General features: G+C 33.5%; 1 protein-coding gene across 1 annotated transcript; it reads right to left on the minus strand.

Annotated features, from left to right (window-relative positions):
* Positions 1-7,285: 7,285 nt before the first annotated feature.
* Positions 7,286-8,230, minus strand: LOC101717962 (olfactory receptor 4F3/4F16/4F29). The gene has a single exon (XM_004865016.3). It carries the CDS (start codon positions 8,222-8,224, stop codon positions 7,286-7,288), a length of 939 nt encoding a protein of 312 aa, XP_004865073.2. The 5' UTR covers positions 8,225-8,230.
* Between the last annotated feature and the right edge of the window lie 7,846 nt (positions 8,231-16,076).

Consider the following 16,076-nt stretch of genomic DNA (forward strand, 5'->3'; position numbering starts at 1 on the left):
ATGGCTTTCAAATATTTTTCCCATTCTGCAAGTTGCCTCTTCATTCTACTTTTTTCAATTTTTATGCAACTTTTTAATTTCATGTCATCTCCTTTGTGTATTGTTTTTGTTGCCTATGTTTTGGGGTTTATATCCAAAAATATTTGCTGAGACCAATGACATGGATATTTTTCCTTATGTTTTCTTTTGATTCTTTATTATTTTCAAGTATACATTTAAGTCTTTTATCAATTTTTAGTTGATTTCTTTATATGATGTGATAAAAGGGTATAACTTCATTACTCTCCAATTCTCAAAACCATTTTTTTCATTTTATTTTATTCATACATGTTTGTAATTCATACCATTTACAATCATCTTGGGGAGTGGTTACGTGTACATATTACAGCTTTTATTTTTTTATCCCTTTCCCTTTCTCTCCCCCTTCCCCTTTCTCTGGTTCCCCAATCACCTTTTCCATACCTGTTGATATTGTGTCTTTGCACATATTGTAGCTTACAGTGTTTACATTGATTCGGGTTATTAGGTTCCTGTACATGTCATTTATTTATTCCTTTCATTCCCCTTCTCTCCTCTTCTTTTTTTCCTTGTTCCCTTGGTCCATTTCTCTATCAGATGAAATCTGTCCTCTTGTCCCTTTCTGTCTATCTTCTACCCTTTTCTTTTTGCTATGCCTCACTCAAATGAGAGATACATACATTATTCATGCTTGTGTGTTTGATTTATTTCACTCAGGATTGTTTCCCAGGTTGATACTGTTTTCAAATATTTCATCTTCTGTAAAGTGTCTATTCATTTCTCTAGCCCATTTCTTGACTGGTTCTTTAATTTTAGATGGTTAAATTTTTTTGAGTTCTTTGTATATTCTAGATTGTTGGGTTCTGACCAGCAAACCTTGATTAGAAAGACAAATGAAGACAAGAGAGGCAGAGACTATCTTTTGGGGGGTGTCAGAGGATTTCCACCAGAATGGATTCCTGAATTGACTTAATCTTCCAGTTTTATTGAGAAACAAACAGAGGTATCGTGTTCCGCTGAACATGGGTGCATGATAACATGGGTGAAAGATAACAATTATGCTGAATTGTGGCTGGAGACTTAGCTCAGTGGCACCTTGTCTGCCTGGCAAGTGCAAGGTCCTGAGTTCAATTCCTGGTATCAAAAAAAAATTATACTGAATTGTTAACTTTATCAAATTTTTCTCAGGAATTTCCTCCTTATTTCACTAGTAAGGCTTGCTTCTGCCCAGACTAGCGGAACACTTTGTATTCAAGATCTTCCAACACCTCAGGGTCAGTAGTCAAACTATGCACCCATGTTCAGCAGAACACAATGCCTTTCTTTGTTTCTCAGTAAAACTGGGAGTATATTAATTCCTCAAATCCATGAATATGAAATATTTTTCCACTTGTTTGTACTGTTTACAACTCCTTTGTATTCTCAGTATACACTCAATCTTTCTCCTCTGGTTAAACTTACTAATTTTTTGTTGCTAAAAGAACAGTAGTGTTTCTAGATTTCTTTATTGGATAGTTCATAGTATATAGAAATACTACTGATTTTTGTAAGTTGAACTTATATAAATTCACTATATTCATTTATCAGTTCTAACCAAATTTTTAATTTTGGGGTTTTTCTTGTTTGTTTTTTGGTGGAGGATTTTCTATATACAAGATTACGTTGTTTACAAATAAGTCAACTTAACATCTTCCTCTCCAATTTGGGTATTTTTTATTTTTTCTCCTTGCCAATTTCTCTGGCTAGGATTTCCAATATTATGTGCAGTAAAAGTAATGAAAGTAAATATCTTTGTATAGAGTTGTTCATAGCATTTGTTATCTGTTTATCAGCTGTAGATTAATGTAGACACTCCTCTTCCATACAGATTTCAGAATATCTCTTTTTTTCTATTTTATTCTTAATTACCCTTTATAGAAATATTGTAATTTCATTAAAATTTTTTAAAAAGAAATACTTGGCACTAGTGATTTTTATTTATGTCTTTTATTGATGTCTGCTTATCATCTACTTCTCTTCTAAATACAAGATTTATATTTAAGTTTTTGGTTCATCATTCTTTTCTTCTTCTGGATTATGCATATTAAATCACTAAATCCAGTTCATTCTTTTAAGTTTTTATATTTCCAACCCAATTATAATTCTTATAATCATCACTATTTCCTCAGCCTAATACAGCTTTCTTACTATCCAACCTCCTTTGTGCTGTTACTAGAAAATCACTACACATGTATTATCTTTCCATGCTTATACTCTATATACCTAATTTTGCATGCATTACATTATTTCAAACAACTTTATATTACACAAATTTCTTCACAGTTGATGTTTTAATTTAATTTTTTTATTAAAGTAAATGACACATTGCTATTAATCCTCTTGAAAATATTCTCATTACTTGAAATACATTTATCCCATTTTTTTTGCCACTTGGTTTTTTTTTTTTTAGATCATTTTCTTTATTAGTACATGTTTGTAGTACATGATGTCTACATTCCTAGTGAGGAGTTGGTACATGTGCATAAACCATCTCAATTCCTTTTTTCATACCCTTTCCCTTCCTTCCCTTCCCCCTCCATCCATGTCTTGATCCCCCAGTTTGTAGTGCATAATGTTTACACTATTTCTGTGGATCTGGTAAATGTAAGTAACACAACACAGTTGATTTTAAAATCAGTAAGAAAGAAAATGCAATTTACTGCGTTTCATAATTTCCTAATTACAATGGCCAGTGCTTTTTGTGTTGTACATGTGTTGATTTCAAACATCATTTGGGATTATTTATTTCAACCTGAAGAAATTCCTTTAGTGTTTCTTTTAAGAAAGATCTGCAAGCAACAGGTTATCTTGGCCTTTATTATCCAGATGTCATTTCTCTTTATGTTTTAAAAAGATAGCTGTGCTGTAGATAGAATTCCTGATTGACTGGGTTTTTTTCTTTGAACACTCTGAAAATACTGTCCCCCTGACTTCTAGACTCTTATAAATATATTTAGTTGGGTCAGGTATCCAGCCTGACAATTTCTATCTTTTAATAATAGTATTTTGAGCATTTTAATAGCTAATATGTTCAGGTTTAAGGCCATCATGTTATTTATCTTGTTTTCGTAACATTTCTTCTTTGCTCCCTCATTTTTCTTCTGGTGCTTTTCTTTTTTTTTTTTTGAGATTACATTTGGTATGCAACTTTATTTACTAATTTGAATTTTGCCTATATATTTTATGTTATTTTGAATAATTATTTAAGAAATGTTATATCCATTAACTCATTACAGTTTACTTGATTTAAAATTGTATTACTTTATATAAAGAATAAGAAACTTGTAGCAGTATAATTTTTCTCCATCCTTTTTCTATTACTTTAATATATACCCCAGTATATATTTTAGTTATTTTTCTTTAATCATTCAATAATTTATAAATAAGATTTAACAAATTCTATATTTACCTATCACATTCTATTTTCAAAGTCCATTTTCTGTATTTACAATGAGTGAACATTTCAATTAATGAATTTTCAATGTTCATCTGGCATCATTTGGCTTCAGTTTAAAGAATTTCCTTCAGATTTTTCTTTAGCATGTATTAATGAAGTCAAAATTCTCTCAGTTATTGTATAAAATATCTTTTTTTTGCTTTCATTTTTGAAGGTTGTTTGCTTTTTAAATTTTTATTTTATTAGTACACGTTTGAAATACATAAATTTTACATTCATCTGAGGGAGTAGGTACATGTACTTAACACATCCTGATTAATTTTCTTATTTTTTCCTTCCTAGAAAGGAAGGAGATTTTTTAAAACTTTAAGATGTGTCATATACCTGTACCACATACTCACAAGGAATGTAAATATTATAAGTAGTAAACATGAACTAAACATAATAATAATAACATCATCAATAATGAAAATGGAGAAAGGAGAAGAGAGGGTTTGCTTTTTAAAGTATCACTCCAGAAGTAGTAGCACTGGCTGGGGATATCACTCAGCGCTAAAGTGTTTGCCTAGCATACATGAAGCCCTTGAGTTCAATACCCAGACATAAATGAACAGGAAAATATCATTCCTTTGTCTTCTCTATTGGTTTTGATGAAAAGCCAAGTTTCATCTTTATGTTTTGTATATTTTTCCTGTGGAGATTTAATATTTTTCTACTTATCTGTGATTTTCAGCAGTTTTTCTATAACTCACCTTTATGCAATTTTTAAAATTCCAATTGAGTTTGCCTACATTTCTTGCATTTATGGTTAAGATCTTTCTTTCATGTTTAAAAATTCTCTAGTATTATCATTTGAAATATACCTTCTGCCTTGGTTACTTTCTCATTACTGGGACAAAACATCTGACACCCACAAGTTAGAGGAGGAAAGGTTTATTTCAGCTAAGAGTTTGTAGAGGCTTCAGTCCACAGTCAGAGGTGCCAAGGCAGGGTGGTATGGCAGAGGGACATGGCAAAGGAGAAACAGTCTGTGGCAGGGTAGGCAGGAAGCAGTAAGCATGAAGAGGTGATCCTTCCTTTCCTGTTACCCCATCCAGGCTACAAGCCTTTTGGGTGGTGCCACCCACACCCAGAACTATGTTAAATCAATTAGGGGACTAATCCAGATACCACACACCCATAATCCAAGTATCACACACCCCAGATCCTGCTAGCTCTAAAAAGTCTCACCTTTGACCGCATGAGGCTGTGGGGAGACATCTGGATACAAGCCATAACACCTTGTTATCCCTTTCTTTCCTTCTGAGATTCAACTAATATGTATTATACTTTTGATACTGTTCTCAGGACTATGGCATTCAATTCTGTATTTGATTATTCCTCCTGTGTTTCAATTTGGATAATTTACCAGTCTTCAAGTGCACTGATTCTTTCTTCTGCTCTGTCCAGTCTTACTATATATAAATCCATGTTATAGATGCTTTCAATTTAGTTCTGTTTACTTTAAAGAATTAAATTCTTAATTTTAGATTTTAGATTTTTTAGGTTCTTAAATTTTCTATTTATTTTCTGAAATTTTCTATCTTGTTTAATATATTTCTAGTAAACTTATCAGCTTATTGCAATATGAGACTCTCTTGACTTCTTTCTCTGAATCATTTATCATAAATTTCTACCTCTATTCTTCACTCATAATTCTTTATAATGTACCAATGTTTATGTGCAAAACAACAGCAAAAACTGCATCTGTGGCATACAGAAATGCTACGTGATACTTTTAGAACATTCCTAAAGATAAATCATGATCCTAAACCTTCAGGCATTGGGAACAAACATGTGCCTTCTTCGGCAGATACTAAATCTGTATCTTTTTTAATTTTTGTTTTTATCTGTAGATCTATTGTACATGCTACTGGCTCAAAAACAGACATGTGAATCAATGGAACAGAATAGCGGATGCAGAAACAGTCCCAGACATATTCACTCATCTGATCTTCATCAGATGATCCCAAAACATACACTGGAGCAAAGATAATCTTTTTAGCAAATGGTGCTAGAAAAACTGGCTATACATATGCAGAGGATTGAAGCTAGAACCCTATTTCTCACCAAGTACTGAATCTACTTCTAAGAAGAAAATGTTACCTTGGATCTGGCCCTAGTAGAATTTGAACACTTTAACAAAAGCCAACAAGTTACTGTTTAACCTGAGCTTCCCATAATAAATCTGGTGTGTGACCCACCAAGCTATAAAGCTAGAGATTAACAGTCACACTTCATAATCATATTGAAATGTTAGAAAGAAGACTAGGCTCAAGAAGATCTTGAAGACATAAGTTAGATAAACAAGTTATCTAAATACTCATGGACCATAATTCTTTCACATCACCTTCTCTTAATATCCACACTAAAATCTCATGGGTTGTATCCTCTGACAAGTTGAAAGAAAGAAAAACTGGAGTCCTTTTATAGATGGTTCTTTATGGTTTGCCCATTTTGTTCATATTTATTAAAGGATATATTCTTTTGTTAAATTGTTGCTTACATTGCAAAACATCTAACATATTTACGTGTGCATGGCCCTTGATTCAATTGCCAGCACAAAGAAAAGAAGACATATAATACCTTTGGGCTTCAGGTAAAAAAGCTAGTAGCTTTGGTTATTCTCACAACTAAAAATATGTCCACATTTTAAAAATGTGTCAATCAATTAATATTCTTTCACTAATTGTTACTATCATTCTATCAACTGTTTTATTCTATTGGGAAAACAACATAAAACTTATGTTCTTTCTTTCAAAAAAAATTCTTTATACACCATTAATCATACTGATATTATCCTACAAAACTGTATACCTAGTGTTGAAATAATCAATCACTCAGAAATCACCACAAGAAGGTGTCTTAAATATATCAAATCTTATCAATCACTTTTATTTAACTTTACTTAAGGGAAACTTGAGGAAAAAAATATTTAATACTCTTTTTTTAAGAAAGAAATCATATTAATTCTACAAGATCGTGACAGTAAATCCAAGAAGAGGAAATACTTTCCAGCATTATCTTTATGTTAAAACAAAACAAAAAGGATTTTACAAAACCCAACATCATTCCTGCTTGAAAAAAATGTTTTCAACAAACTGACAAGAAAGGGACTTATTCAGCATATTAAAGATTACCTTGGAAAAACTATAGCTAACATCATGCTTAATGACAAAAGATTGAACACTTTCCTATAAGAACAAAAAATAGTTAAAGATGTCTTCCTTAACTGCTTATATTCAATATTGTCCATGTGATATGGAAAGTACAATAAAATAATAAGATGAATTGAATGACTCTATGCTAAAATACAAAGAATAAATATCTTAATTTACTGAAACATGATCTCTGTAAAGAAAATCTTACATAATTTATTTTTAAAACTAAAAGAACTAATAAAAGTGCAAGTATGCAGGATGTAATGTTGAAGAAAAATTATATTTCTACATACCAGCAATCAGTAATAGTAATGTGAAACAAAGATCACTACCATTTAAAAATACATCAAAAATGTAAAACCTCAGAATAAATTAAAACAATATTCAAAAACTGTTTGTCAAAAATTACAAAATATTGCTGAAAGATATTAGAAAGGATAACCACAGATAAAAGGATGTCCTGTATTCATGATTCATTCTCCACAAGAAATAGATATATTCATCAGACAAGAATTATAGATCTAATGGCATTCAAATCAATATTTAATGTCTCAAAATTTTATAAACTAAAATATCAGAGGAAGTTCATCACACCAAGTTACATCATAGTTAATAAGGTTTACCATATCATTTATGAGATTTTCTTATAAATCACTAGCCATTTAGATGCTCTTTTTATTGCTGCCTTCATTTCTTTATTCCTCAATGTGTAAATGACTGGATTCAGAAAAGGAGTAAGAACTGCATCAAAAATACCAAGATATTTGTCTATTTGTGAATTGGGCTGTGGCCATGTATAAACAAAAAGTGTTGGACCAAAGAACAAAATGACTACAGTGATATGAGCAGAGAGAGTAGAGAGTGCCTTGGATGAACCACCTGAGGAGTGTTTCCAAACTGTGAACAGGATGAAGATGTATGAGATAAGAAATATGAAGAAAGAGCCAACACAGATAAATCCACTGTTGGCAGTGACCATGAACTGCAATTTGTAAGTGTCTGTACAGACCAGCCTGAGAAGTCGAGGCAGGTCACAGTAAAAGCTATCCAACACGTTAGGGCCGCAGAAGGGTAAATTAATAAGAAATGCCAGTTGGAACAGTGAGTGAATAACCCCAAGGCCCCAGGCAGCAGCCAGAAACAAAATGCACGTCCGTGGGCTCATGATGGTCAGGTAGTGCAGAGGTTTACATATGGCCACATATCTGTCAAAAGCCATGGCCATGAGCAACACCATCTCCACACCACCAATCACGTGAATGAAGAAGATCTGAGTGATGCAGCCCCCAAAGGAGATGACCTTGTGCTTTCTGAAAAGGTCACAGATCATCTTGGGGGAAGTGACAGAGCAGGCTCCCAAGTCAATGAAGGAGAGACCTGCCAGCAGGAAGTACATGGGGGAGTGTAAGTGAGGGTCAGTGGTCACAGAAAACACAATGAGGATGTTTCCAGTCATGCTTGCCACGTACAGCACAGAGGTGAACGTGAGAAGGAGGAGCTGGATCTCCCAAGAGTGAGTGAGTCCCAGAAACACAATCTCAGTCACCACAGAGTGGTTTCTTCCATCCATTGATCCAGCCAATGGGACTGCAGGTAAATTAATGAGAATTAATGGAATGAGGAGAAAATTATGATTATGAGTGTGATAATATATACTAAAATCATTGATGTTAAAATGTCCTAGCTATGAATGAGTATACCATTCTGCAGTTCCTCAACTATACGAAAATAACAAAACAACATAATATCACTACAATGTATGGATATATGGACTGCATCACGATTTAGCATATGTGCTGCTAAAGTGAGCATGTGGACTGTATCATGATTTAAACCTATCACCAATACTTTCAATATAATGTTCAATATAATGTTTCAAATTAAATTACAAAATAAGAAAAGAGTAAAATATTCATGAATATTCATGACATTCTCAGGAGTATAAATCACCTGTGGTATTGACTATTCTGCATTTCCAAACTATTCCATATACCATTCATGCATATTCTCATAATCCCATTCCTTCTCCAGTTTGCACTCATAAATCTCTAACACAAAAAGAGGAAAACATCATGGTTAATAGATTAACCTCGAATAAGAGGTGCCTGTGAAATGAGCTGAGACTGAATGGAGACAGGGCGTACAGTAAGACCAAATAAAGACTGAGGTATATGCAATTGGTGAGTTCTCAACTGTAATACAAGAGAAACATGTGAATTCTCATTTAATAAATCCAGCATGTTTTCTCATTTTCACTGCTATCAATTGTCTTTAATTTCTACAAAATATTTCATAATTACAAAGCTCTCAATAGTTTTATACCCTGTAATGATTTCATAGAGAGCCTGTACCACTTGTCATATAAGACTTTCTCCCAACCTGGTAAATGTACATTGGGGGATTTCACTAGAGTTTCTGCGAAGGCACATGTTTAAAGTACCTAAGGAGGATGCAAGGTATCTCTGCAGTTTCTCTCTGTACATACACATCAAGGTATTGAGGAGTAGCATTTGGGATAGTAGATAAATACTGTGTTGATCCATCAATGTCTCAACTTCCACATAGTATTAGCTTTTACATGCATTGGTATCCCCACCCTTTGAAGAATTCAGTACATCTTACATAATAAATTGTTCTGATACTTAATATTATTCTGCTTACTTTGGCTAAAACCCATTCAGATACAAGTATATTATCTTCAAGAAAAATGGGAATTTTACATCTTTACTTCATAATTATAAATTGAGATGAATGTCAAATATTAATAAGCCATTTTTAGGATAACACACTAGCTTAAATACGAACTGGAAGTGAATATATAGCATAATTTGTGCAGTATCGTCAGTAGAGCTTGTAATATAAATTACAAACCATGACACTGGAGATTTACTTTTTAATGCATAATGTATTTCTATACAAAGTAAAGGTTGAGCAGAGGGCAAAGCTGTGTTTCTCCATGTCCAGATGGATACTCACCTCAATCTGTTCCCCTAGCAGTAAGTTCTACCTGTGACTCCTTAGAAAGATTAATTATTTTAGGTATCCTGACGTCAGATTTTAGCAGCTACAAGTCTAGATTTTTCTCACACCAAGGGCCATCTGCCTCGTGCCATCTTTTCATCCCAAAGAGGTGCCCATAGTGTCCTTACTCCAATTCTTGATCATCACCACTGGCCTGAGTCACTCTCCATCCCCGTGTACATTTAGTGATTGCACTGTCTCTTCCTGAGCTAAGAGTTCACAGTTATAAGGGGTTTGCTTTTTATAACCAGATACCAGTGGCCTAAAGCTGGAGCACAGACACCTATGGGTACTGCATATGTGGACAGAGTGAGTCTTCATAGGACTAGTGTGATGGACGTGCATGGGGAGAAATGAGGCCAAGGAAAGCAGGAAAATCCAGTCATTGTTGGAAAAGATCTGCAGCCTTAGTGAGGGAAAGTGTATGTCCCTACTGTGATGAAACAAGAATAGACTTGGAATATATAAAGACCATGTTCTATTGTAAATGGAATGGTTTCCCTAATTTCTCTCTCAGTGAGTCTGTTATTTGTGTACAAACCCATATTCATAGCAACACAGTGTGTAATAGCTAAAGCTTGGAAGCAGCCCAAGTGCCCATCAACTGGAAACTGGATAAAGAGGATGTGGTTTTTTTATAAAATGGAGTGCTACTCAGCCATAAAGAACGAAAAACTAGAGTCATTTATAGCTAAATGGATGCACATTGAGGCCATACTCTTAAGTGAAATAAATAGGACACACATGTGTAAATACTGAATAGTTTCACTAGTGTGAGAAACCGAAAGTGCAAACAAGGGTTAAAATGATTACAATGAATAATTGATAATTTGAAATAGGAAAAAAGATCCAAAGATGGAGTGAAGAGAGGGGAAGGGGAAAGGAAAAGAGGGAAAGGAAAAACTATGAGAAAAGAAAAAAAAATGGAAATGAAATCTATGTAAATAGGGAAGGGCAGAGGCGGTGAAGGGTACACAGGTAATGGGGAAAAAAATAAGAACCAAGATACATCATGTACAGGTACAAACACCCAATGATAAATGTAAATGAATTGTACACCTGAAATGTACCAATAAAATGTACTAATAAAATTAATTTTTTTAAAAAAGACCATTTTCTCTAAGTTGATCATCATTCAGATGACAAACATGAAGCCCAGAATAGTAAACTGTCTCCAAAATTCACAACCATATCAACCAGAGCCTAGATCCCTTGATTTTATTCCTTAATGACAAGCCATAATAGTAATCAAGAAGAATGAACAAATAAGTAAAAACACTAATAAGTAAAAAGATCGAAGCTTAAAACTTTAAAAATATTATTTTCCCTGATTAAAACCAAACTAACAAGAGATATTTATACAATATATCCATTATTAATACTAAGTCACATAGCAACCTAACAACACATAAATGACATGAAATGTATATCTATTTAAAGATTACTTAACTTGTGCATTAGTAAATTATGTTTGAGAAAGTGACAATTTGTTACTATAATGTACTCATTCTTTATTCTTTATTCTGTATACTCATTCTTTATAATTTTCTGTTTATGTAGCTAGTAACTACATAAAAATATTAAGGTTAGGTTTCTAAGAAGTTTATCTTTTGGATCTTTTTAAATTGAATTACCCTGAAAGGTCAATTAAAATCACAATCTCTTCTTGTAATTTTACCGGCAATTTTCCTTCATATTGATTTGTTCTTTCTCTAACTCCTATAAATCAGAGAACCAAAAAAAGAGATGAAAAGCAATGAATTGTGCATATAACAAATACAATCTGAAGTGATACATGATATATGTGAAATGAAGAGCAAGACCAATGAGAATTTGGCAGAGATGTGCTATAGGCATTCAAGAGCAAGAAATATAAAAACATCAAGAGGATGGGGGAACACACTGCCAGGGACCGAGACATTACTGACACTTTAGGAATTAATTAGAAAAGGATAGAAGAGATATAGCATGTTCATACAATATCTTATATCATATAATACAAACAGAAGTTTGGGAATTAACTGTCCTATGTCTCTAACTCATATACTCAGTTACATGGAGAAAGTGAATAAAGATGTCCTCATTGACAAGTTCAGTTAATAACCCCACACTGTGTAGAAAGGCCATCCGTTTAAATCAAGGACCTTTGCTATTCTTGGTTCTCTTCTCTACATCATATTTTCAACATGTATGTGGAAATCCCAACTTGCACAGGAGGAAATATCTCCTTTAAAGACTTATAGTAGCCAAATATAAGGCAAAATGTCTCATTTTAAAACTTAGAAAAACTTTGATGAATGATACACCAGTGAAAAAGACTTTACATTATATTGTGCTTTTTGCTGGAGATGAGATAGCATTTAATTATCACACCAGCATTTCACTTATTTTCTTGAAATTTGTAGAATAATCTGAGATATAGAAAAACTAAAGCAGAGAGAAAAGGGACTAGTCCAAAGATCAGAACTGTGGTAAGGGGGAAATTAGGAAAACTATGCACAGCAATAAAAATAAAATTTAAAATAAAGCCTAAAAAGAAAAGAGAACATGAACAATATGCAGAGAGTATTAAATCCAGTAGTCTTTGTTTCTGGGTACATGGGTTTGTGAAAGAGAACCTAAATAAAATCAATCTCTCACCTTTAACTTACTGATTCACAGTTGCTCCTGACTTTGACATTAAGTTGCATTTAAACAACGAGAAAAAAGGCAGAACTTCTACCACCCACTCTAAGGGGCTTAGAGGATCTGTAAGAATCACATATGATAGCAAATAAAATGATTGCCTTCTATATGGCATAAATATATAATACATGTGATCACTGCAAAAATTATGTTACTCATTCTCATTTTGATTACCTAGCCTATATTACTCAAGAAAATGGTGTAGACAGAAGAGCAGACAATGGGCATACGAAATTCCTGCCAGCATATCTTTTCATTCTCTTCCACCACCTCGAGAGACCACTCTGTCCAGTCAGCTTTTGCTTCTGAGGCACAGTAGCATTATTTCCAAAGATTTGGTCCTTCAGCATAGTGGAATGATATGCCAGTAAGTTTCTGCCCACTTGCAGAAACCATTTTCAATATTCTCCTCTCTTTTCCTCAACCCTAAAAATAAAAAATGTCACAGATTAGTTTTCACACATCATATTTGAAAGGTTAACTTGAATTTTGAAAGCAAGCAATCTTGTTTTTTAATCCAGGCTGTACTCCTCACTTGTCATGTATGTATCACAAAGTAACTAGACTTCTTTAAGCTTCTCATTATGAAGATAATAATACCTTCCTTGCAAAGTTTGTGAGAATTAAAGACCTAACTATGTAAACATCAAACTCAGTACCTACCACATAATATGGTAAATGTTATCTGGTATATACTGAAGACTATGTACAACAGTGACATTCCAGTATAGAAAGTTTTTTCCTCAGATTCTGAATCCTGCATTGTTCTGAGGTATGAAAACTAGACCTGCCTTTAGGCAAAACTTTCACGTATACACTTGCTTCCTATCTTCATATATATTTCCCATATAACAGTTTTCCTCATAGAGAGCCTAACCAAAGACTGCCTGAGGGCTATTGGAAGAAGATTTGTGCTCTGACCCTTTCATAGTGGTGAGCTTCACAGTATAAAGCCATGAATGTCAATTACCCACCTGAAAAAATTTTTTTCTGAATACCTTAGATAACACTGGATATTTCTTTTCCATTAGGAATGAGAGGCAGGAAAAAGATGGAAGGAGAAAAACAGATTCCTCAGATTTCTGAAGATTGTGCCCATCCAGGTGCAAAGTTTTGCTGGTCTGTCAAAGCAAGACAACTAAACTGCACAAGTCTGCTGTCAGGAAAACAGACTTTTCTGCCAGACTTCCCTTTTTTATGACATGGAACTCTTCAGTTTTAATCTGAAGCAAAATTTTACAAGTGGATAAAACAAACCTAGTTATACATATCAGAAAATCAGATGACTATCAAAAACAAATTATTAGTCACAGCTGTGTCCTTCCCCATACTTATTCTCCTTATTTTGTTGAAGTGGATTTTTTTTAATATGTGTTAGAATTCAAAAAAGAACAATGTTGTACAAAGGGAATCTGTATCTAGCACTCACATAAATACGTATCAGACATTGTGTGATGTAGGACATAGAGGTAGGACAGATCCTCTAAATTATTAGTAGACGGCTATAGAAGTGTGATAGTAATAGAGAGGACTATACAGATAAAAGAAGGCAGTAATGGTATTTTATTTATAGTCATAAAAGAGGGTCAATATTACAATATAAAAATACAATATCTAGAGTTGGTAAAATATTTTTTAAAACTAGTAAATTTAATATATACTCCATTAACAGAAAAAAGTACAGATTGTCTACAACATAGAAATTGTTTCAGCAAACAAAGGAAGATGAGGAAGATGATTTATATTTATTTTTTCCTAACATTGGGAATTCTCTAACATGTGTAAGAATTATTAAACAAATTTAGCAAGCCAAAGAACCATTACAACTCAAATGTAATGACTTTATAATGGAGCAAGTACTTAGGAAAAATGTTCCATCTCTGTGATGAGTGAAATAGAGGAAAGAGACCACAGGGGAGAGAGTCCTCCTAAAAGAATGCTGAACTTGAGCATAGTTGAGGGGCCATGCAGATGCATAAGGACCATAGTTTTAGCTATAAGACTATGCATAACATAGAAATAATGAGAAGTAATAACCCAGAGAAATTGGTGACTGATTGAAGTTGGAGATAACATGAAGGAGAGTGAAATCAAAGATGACACCAAGAGCCGGGGATGTAGGTCAGTGGCACCACGCCTGCCTGGCAAGCACAAGGTCCTGAGTTCGATTCCTGATACCATGAGAAAAAAAAAAGCAACTAAAGATGACACCAAGATTGAGAATGAATAGAGACGACAATAGTAAATCCGTTTTTAGAGATGTGAAAGTTGAACGTGGAATACGTAGAAGTGTAGAAAACAGATGATCACATTCATTTTAGGTAAATACAATTTTGCTACTATTCAGCTGTGTAGGTGTATATACAAGATAGGATATATTGAAAGAAATACAGATCTAAGATAAAATTGTACATAAATCCATACAATGGCCATAGCTTAATGTGTAAGAGTGAATGAGATTCCTGAGGAAAAGAGTATGCAGGACAAAAATTAAAAAATAAAGACCCAGATATACAAAATATCTAAATTTATAATGCTATAGGAGGTAAGATGTTATGTAGAATAATTACAAAGGTAGAAAGACGTGGTGCTTGATTCCTGCTGCACCCTCTTCTCTAGCACTTACATCAAATTCCCACACAGAAGGATGACCTTATGCTGAGGAAAATATTTTTTAACGCTACAACACAGAAACCTAACTCTGGACTCACTCACTATAGATTTTATTTTATTTCCCTCTAACTCACCTATTTGCCAAGGGAAGTAAGAAAATAGCATCATGAAAGATTCAGATATAGTTTCACAAGATCAAGCACAACTATATTCAAAGAGTTGTATAAAGCAGTAAGTGGCAGGTGATACCAACACCAGAATGTAGTAACCAAATGACACTACTCAGATCTGGGATCACCTGACTGAGATCACATGGCCTGGGGAATTATTAATTATGGTAGCTGTGACTTTCCCAGGTTAGCCAAAGTAGTTATGCTATTAATTAGGGAATTTGGGAGATATTTAATTTTGTTATTACATAGAACCCTTTGCCTTTTCTCACTTCTGTTATGACTACTACAGTAATGTTCAACCTAAACATTGAATATATGAAAAAGTATAAAAACTAACAAAGATACAAATCATATGACATTTCATACAAGAGAACAAGACAGAGTACATAAAAAATATTGAAAGTGACTCCAAAAATACTATTTATGTATCCTACAGAATTTTCACAACCACACTATGAAGCAAGTTTGTCATTGCCATGTGCTCTCAAGCAAAATAGTTTTCTTTCAAATATACACACAGATATAAAAGGTTAATCACTTATAAATTTAAGAGTTTCTCAAATTGTCTTCTCATTTTAGTATACTAAACTTCCTTATTGAAAAGTCACAATGTTACATAAAATATTCATGAGGCATGTATGATTTTTCAAATTTACACTTTTAACTGATACATACAAATGTAAAAATAGCACGTATTTTGAGAGCACCATGTAATATATTGATACATGTCACATTGTGTAATAATTTTTTCTTTTGGTACCGGGGATGGAACTCCGGTCCTTGCACTTGCGCAGTGGGCGGCGAAACCACTGAGCTAAATCCCCAGCCCCAATTAGTTACCATTTTGTTTTTTTGGTTTTTTGTTTTTTGGGGGTTTTTTGGTACCAGGGATCAAACTCGGGTCCTTGCGCCTGCAAGGCAAGCGACGGA

This window comes from Heterocephalus glaber, unplaced genomic scaffold, assembly GCF_053883595.1.
Source record: "Heterocephalus glaber isolate CG9 unplaced genomic scaffold, H.glaber_assembly_v1.0 deba00001662, whole genome shotgun sequence".
NCBI lineage: Eukaryota > Metazoa > Chordata > Mammalia > Rodentia > Bathyergidae > Heterocephalus > Heterocephalus glaber.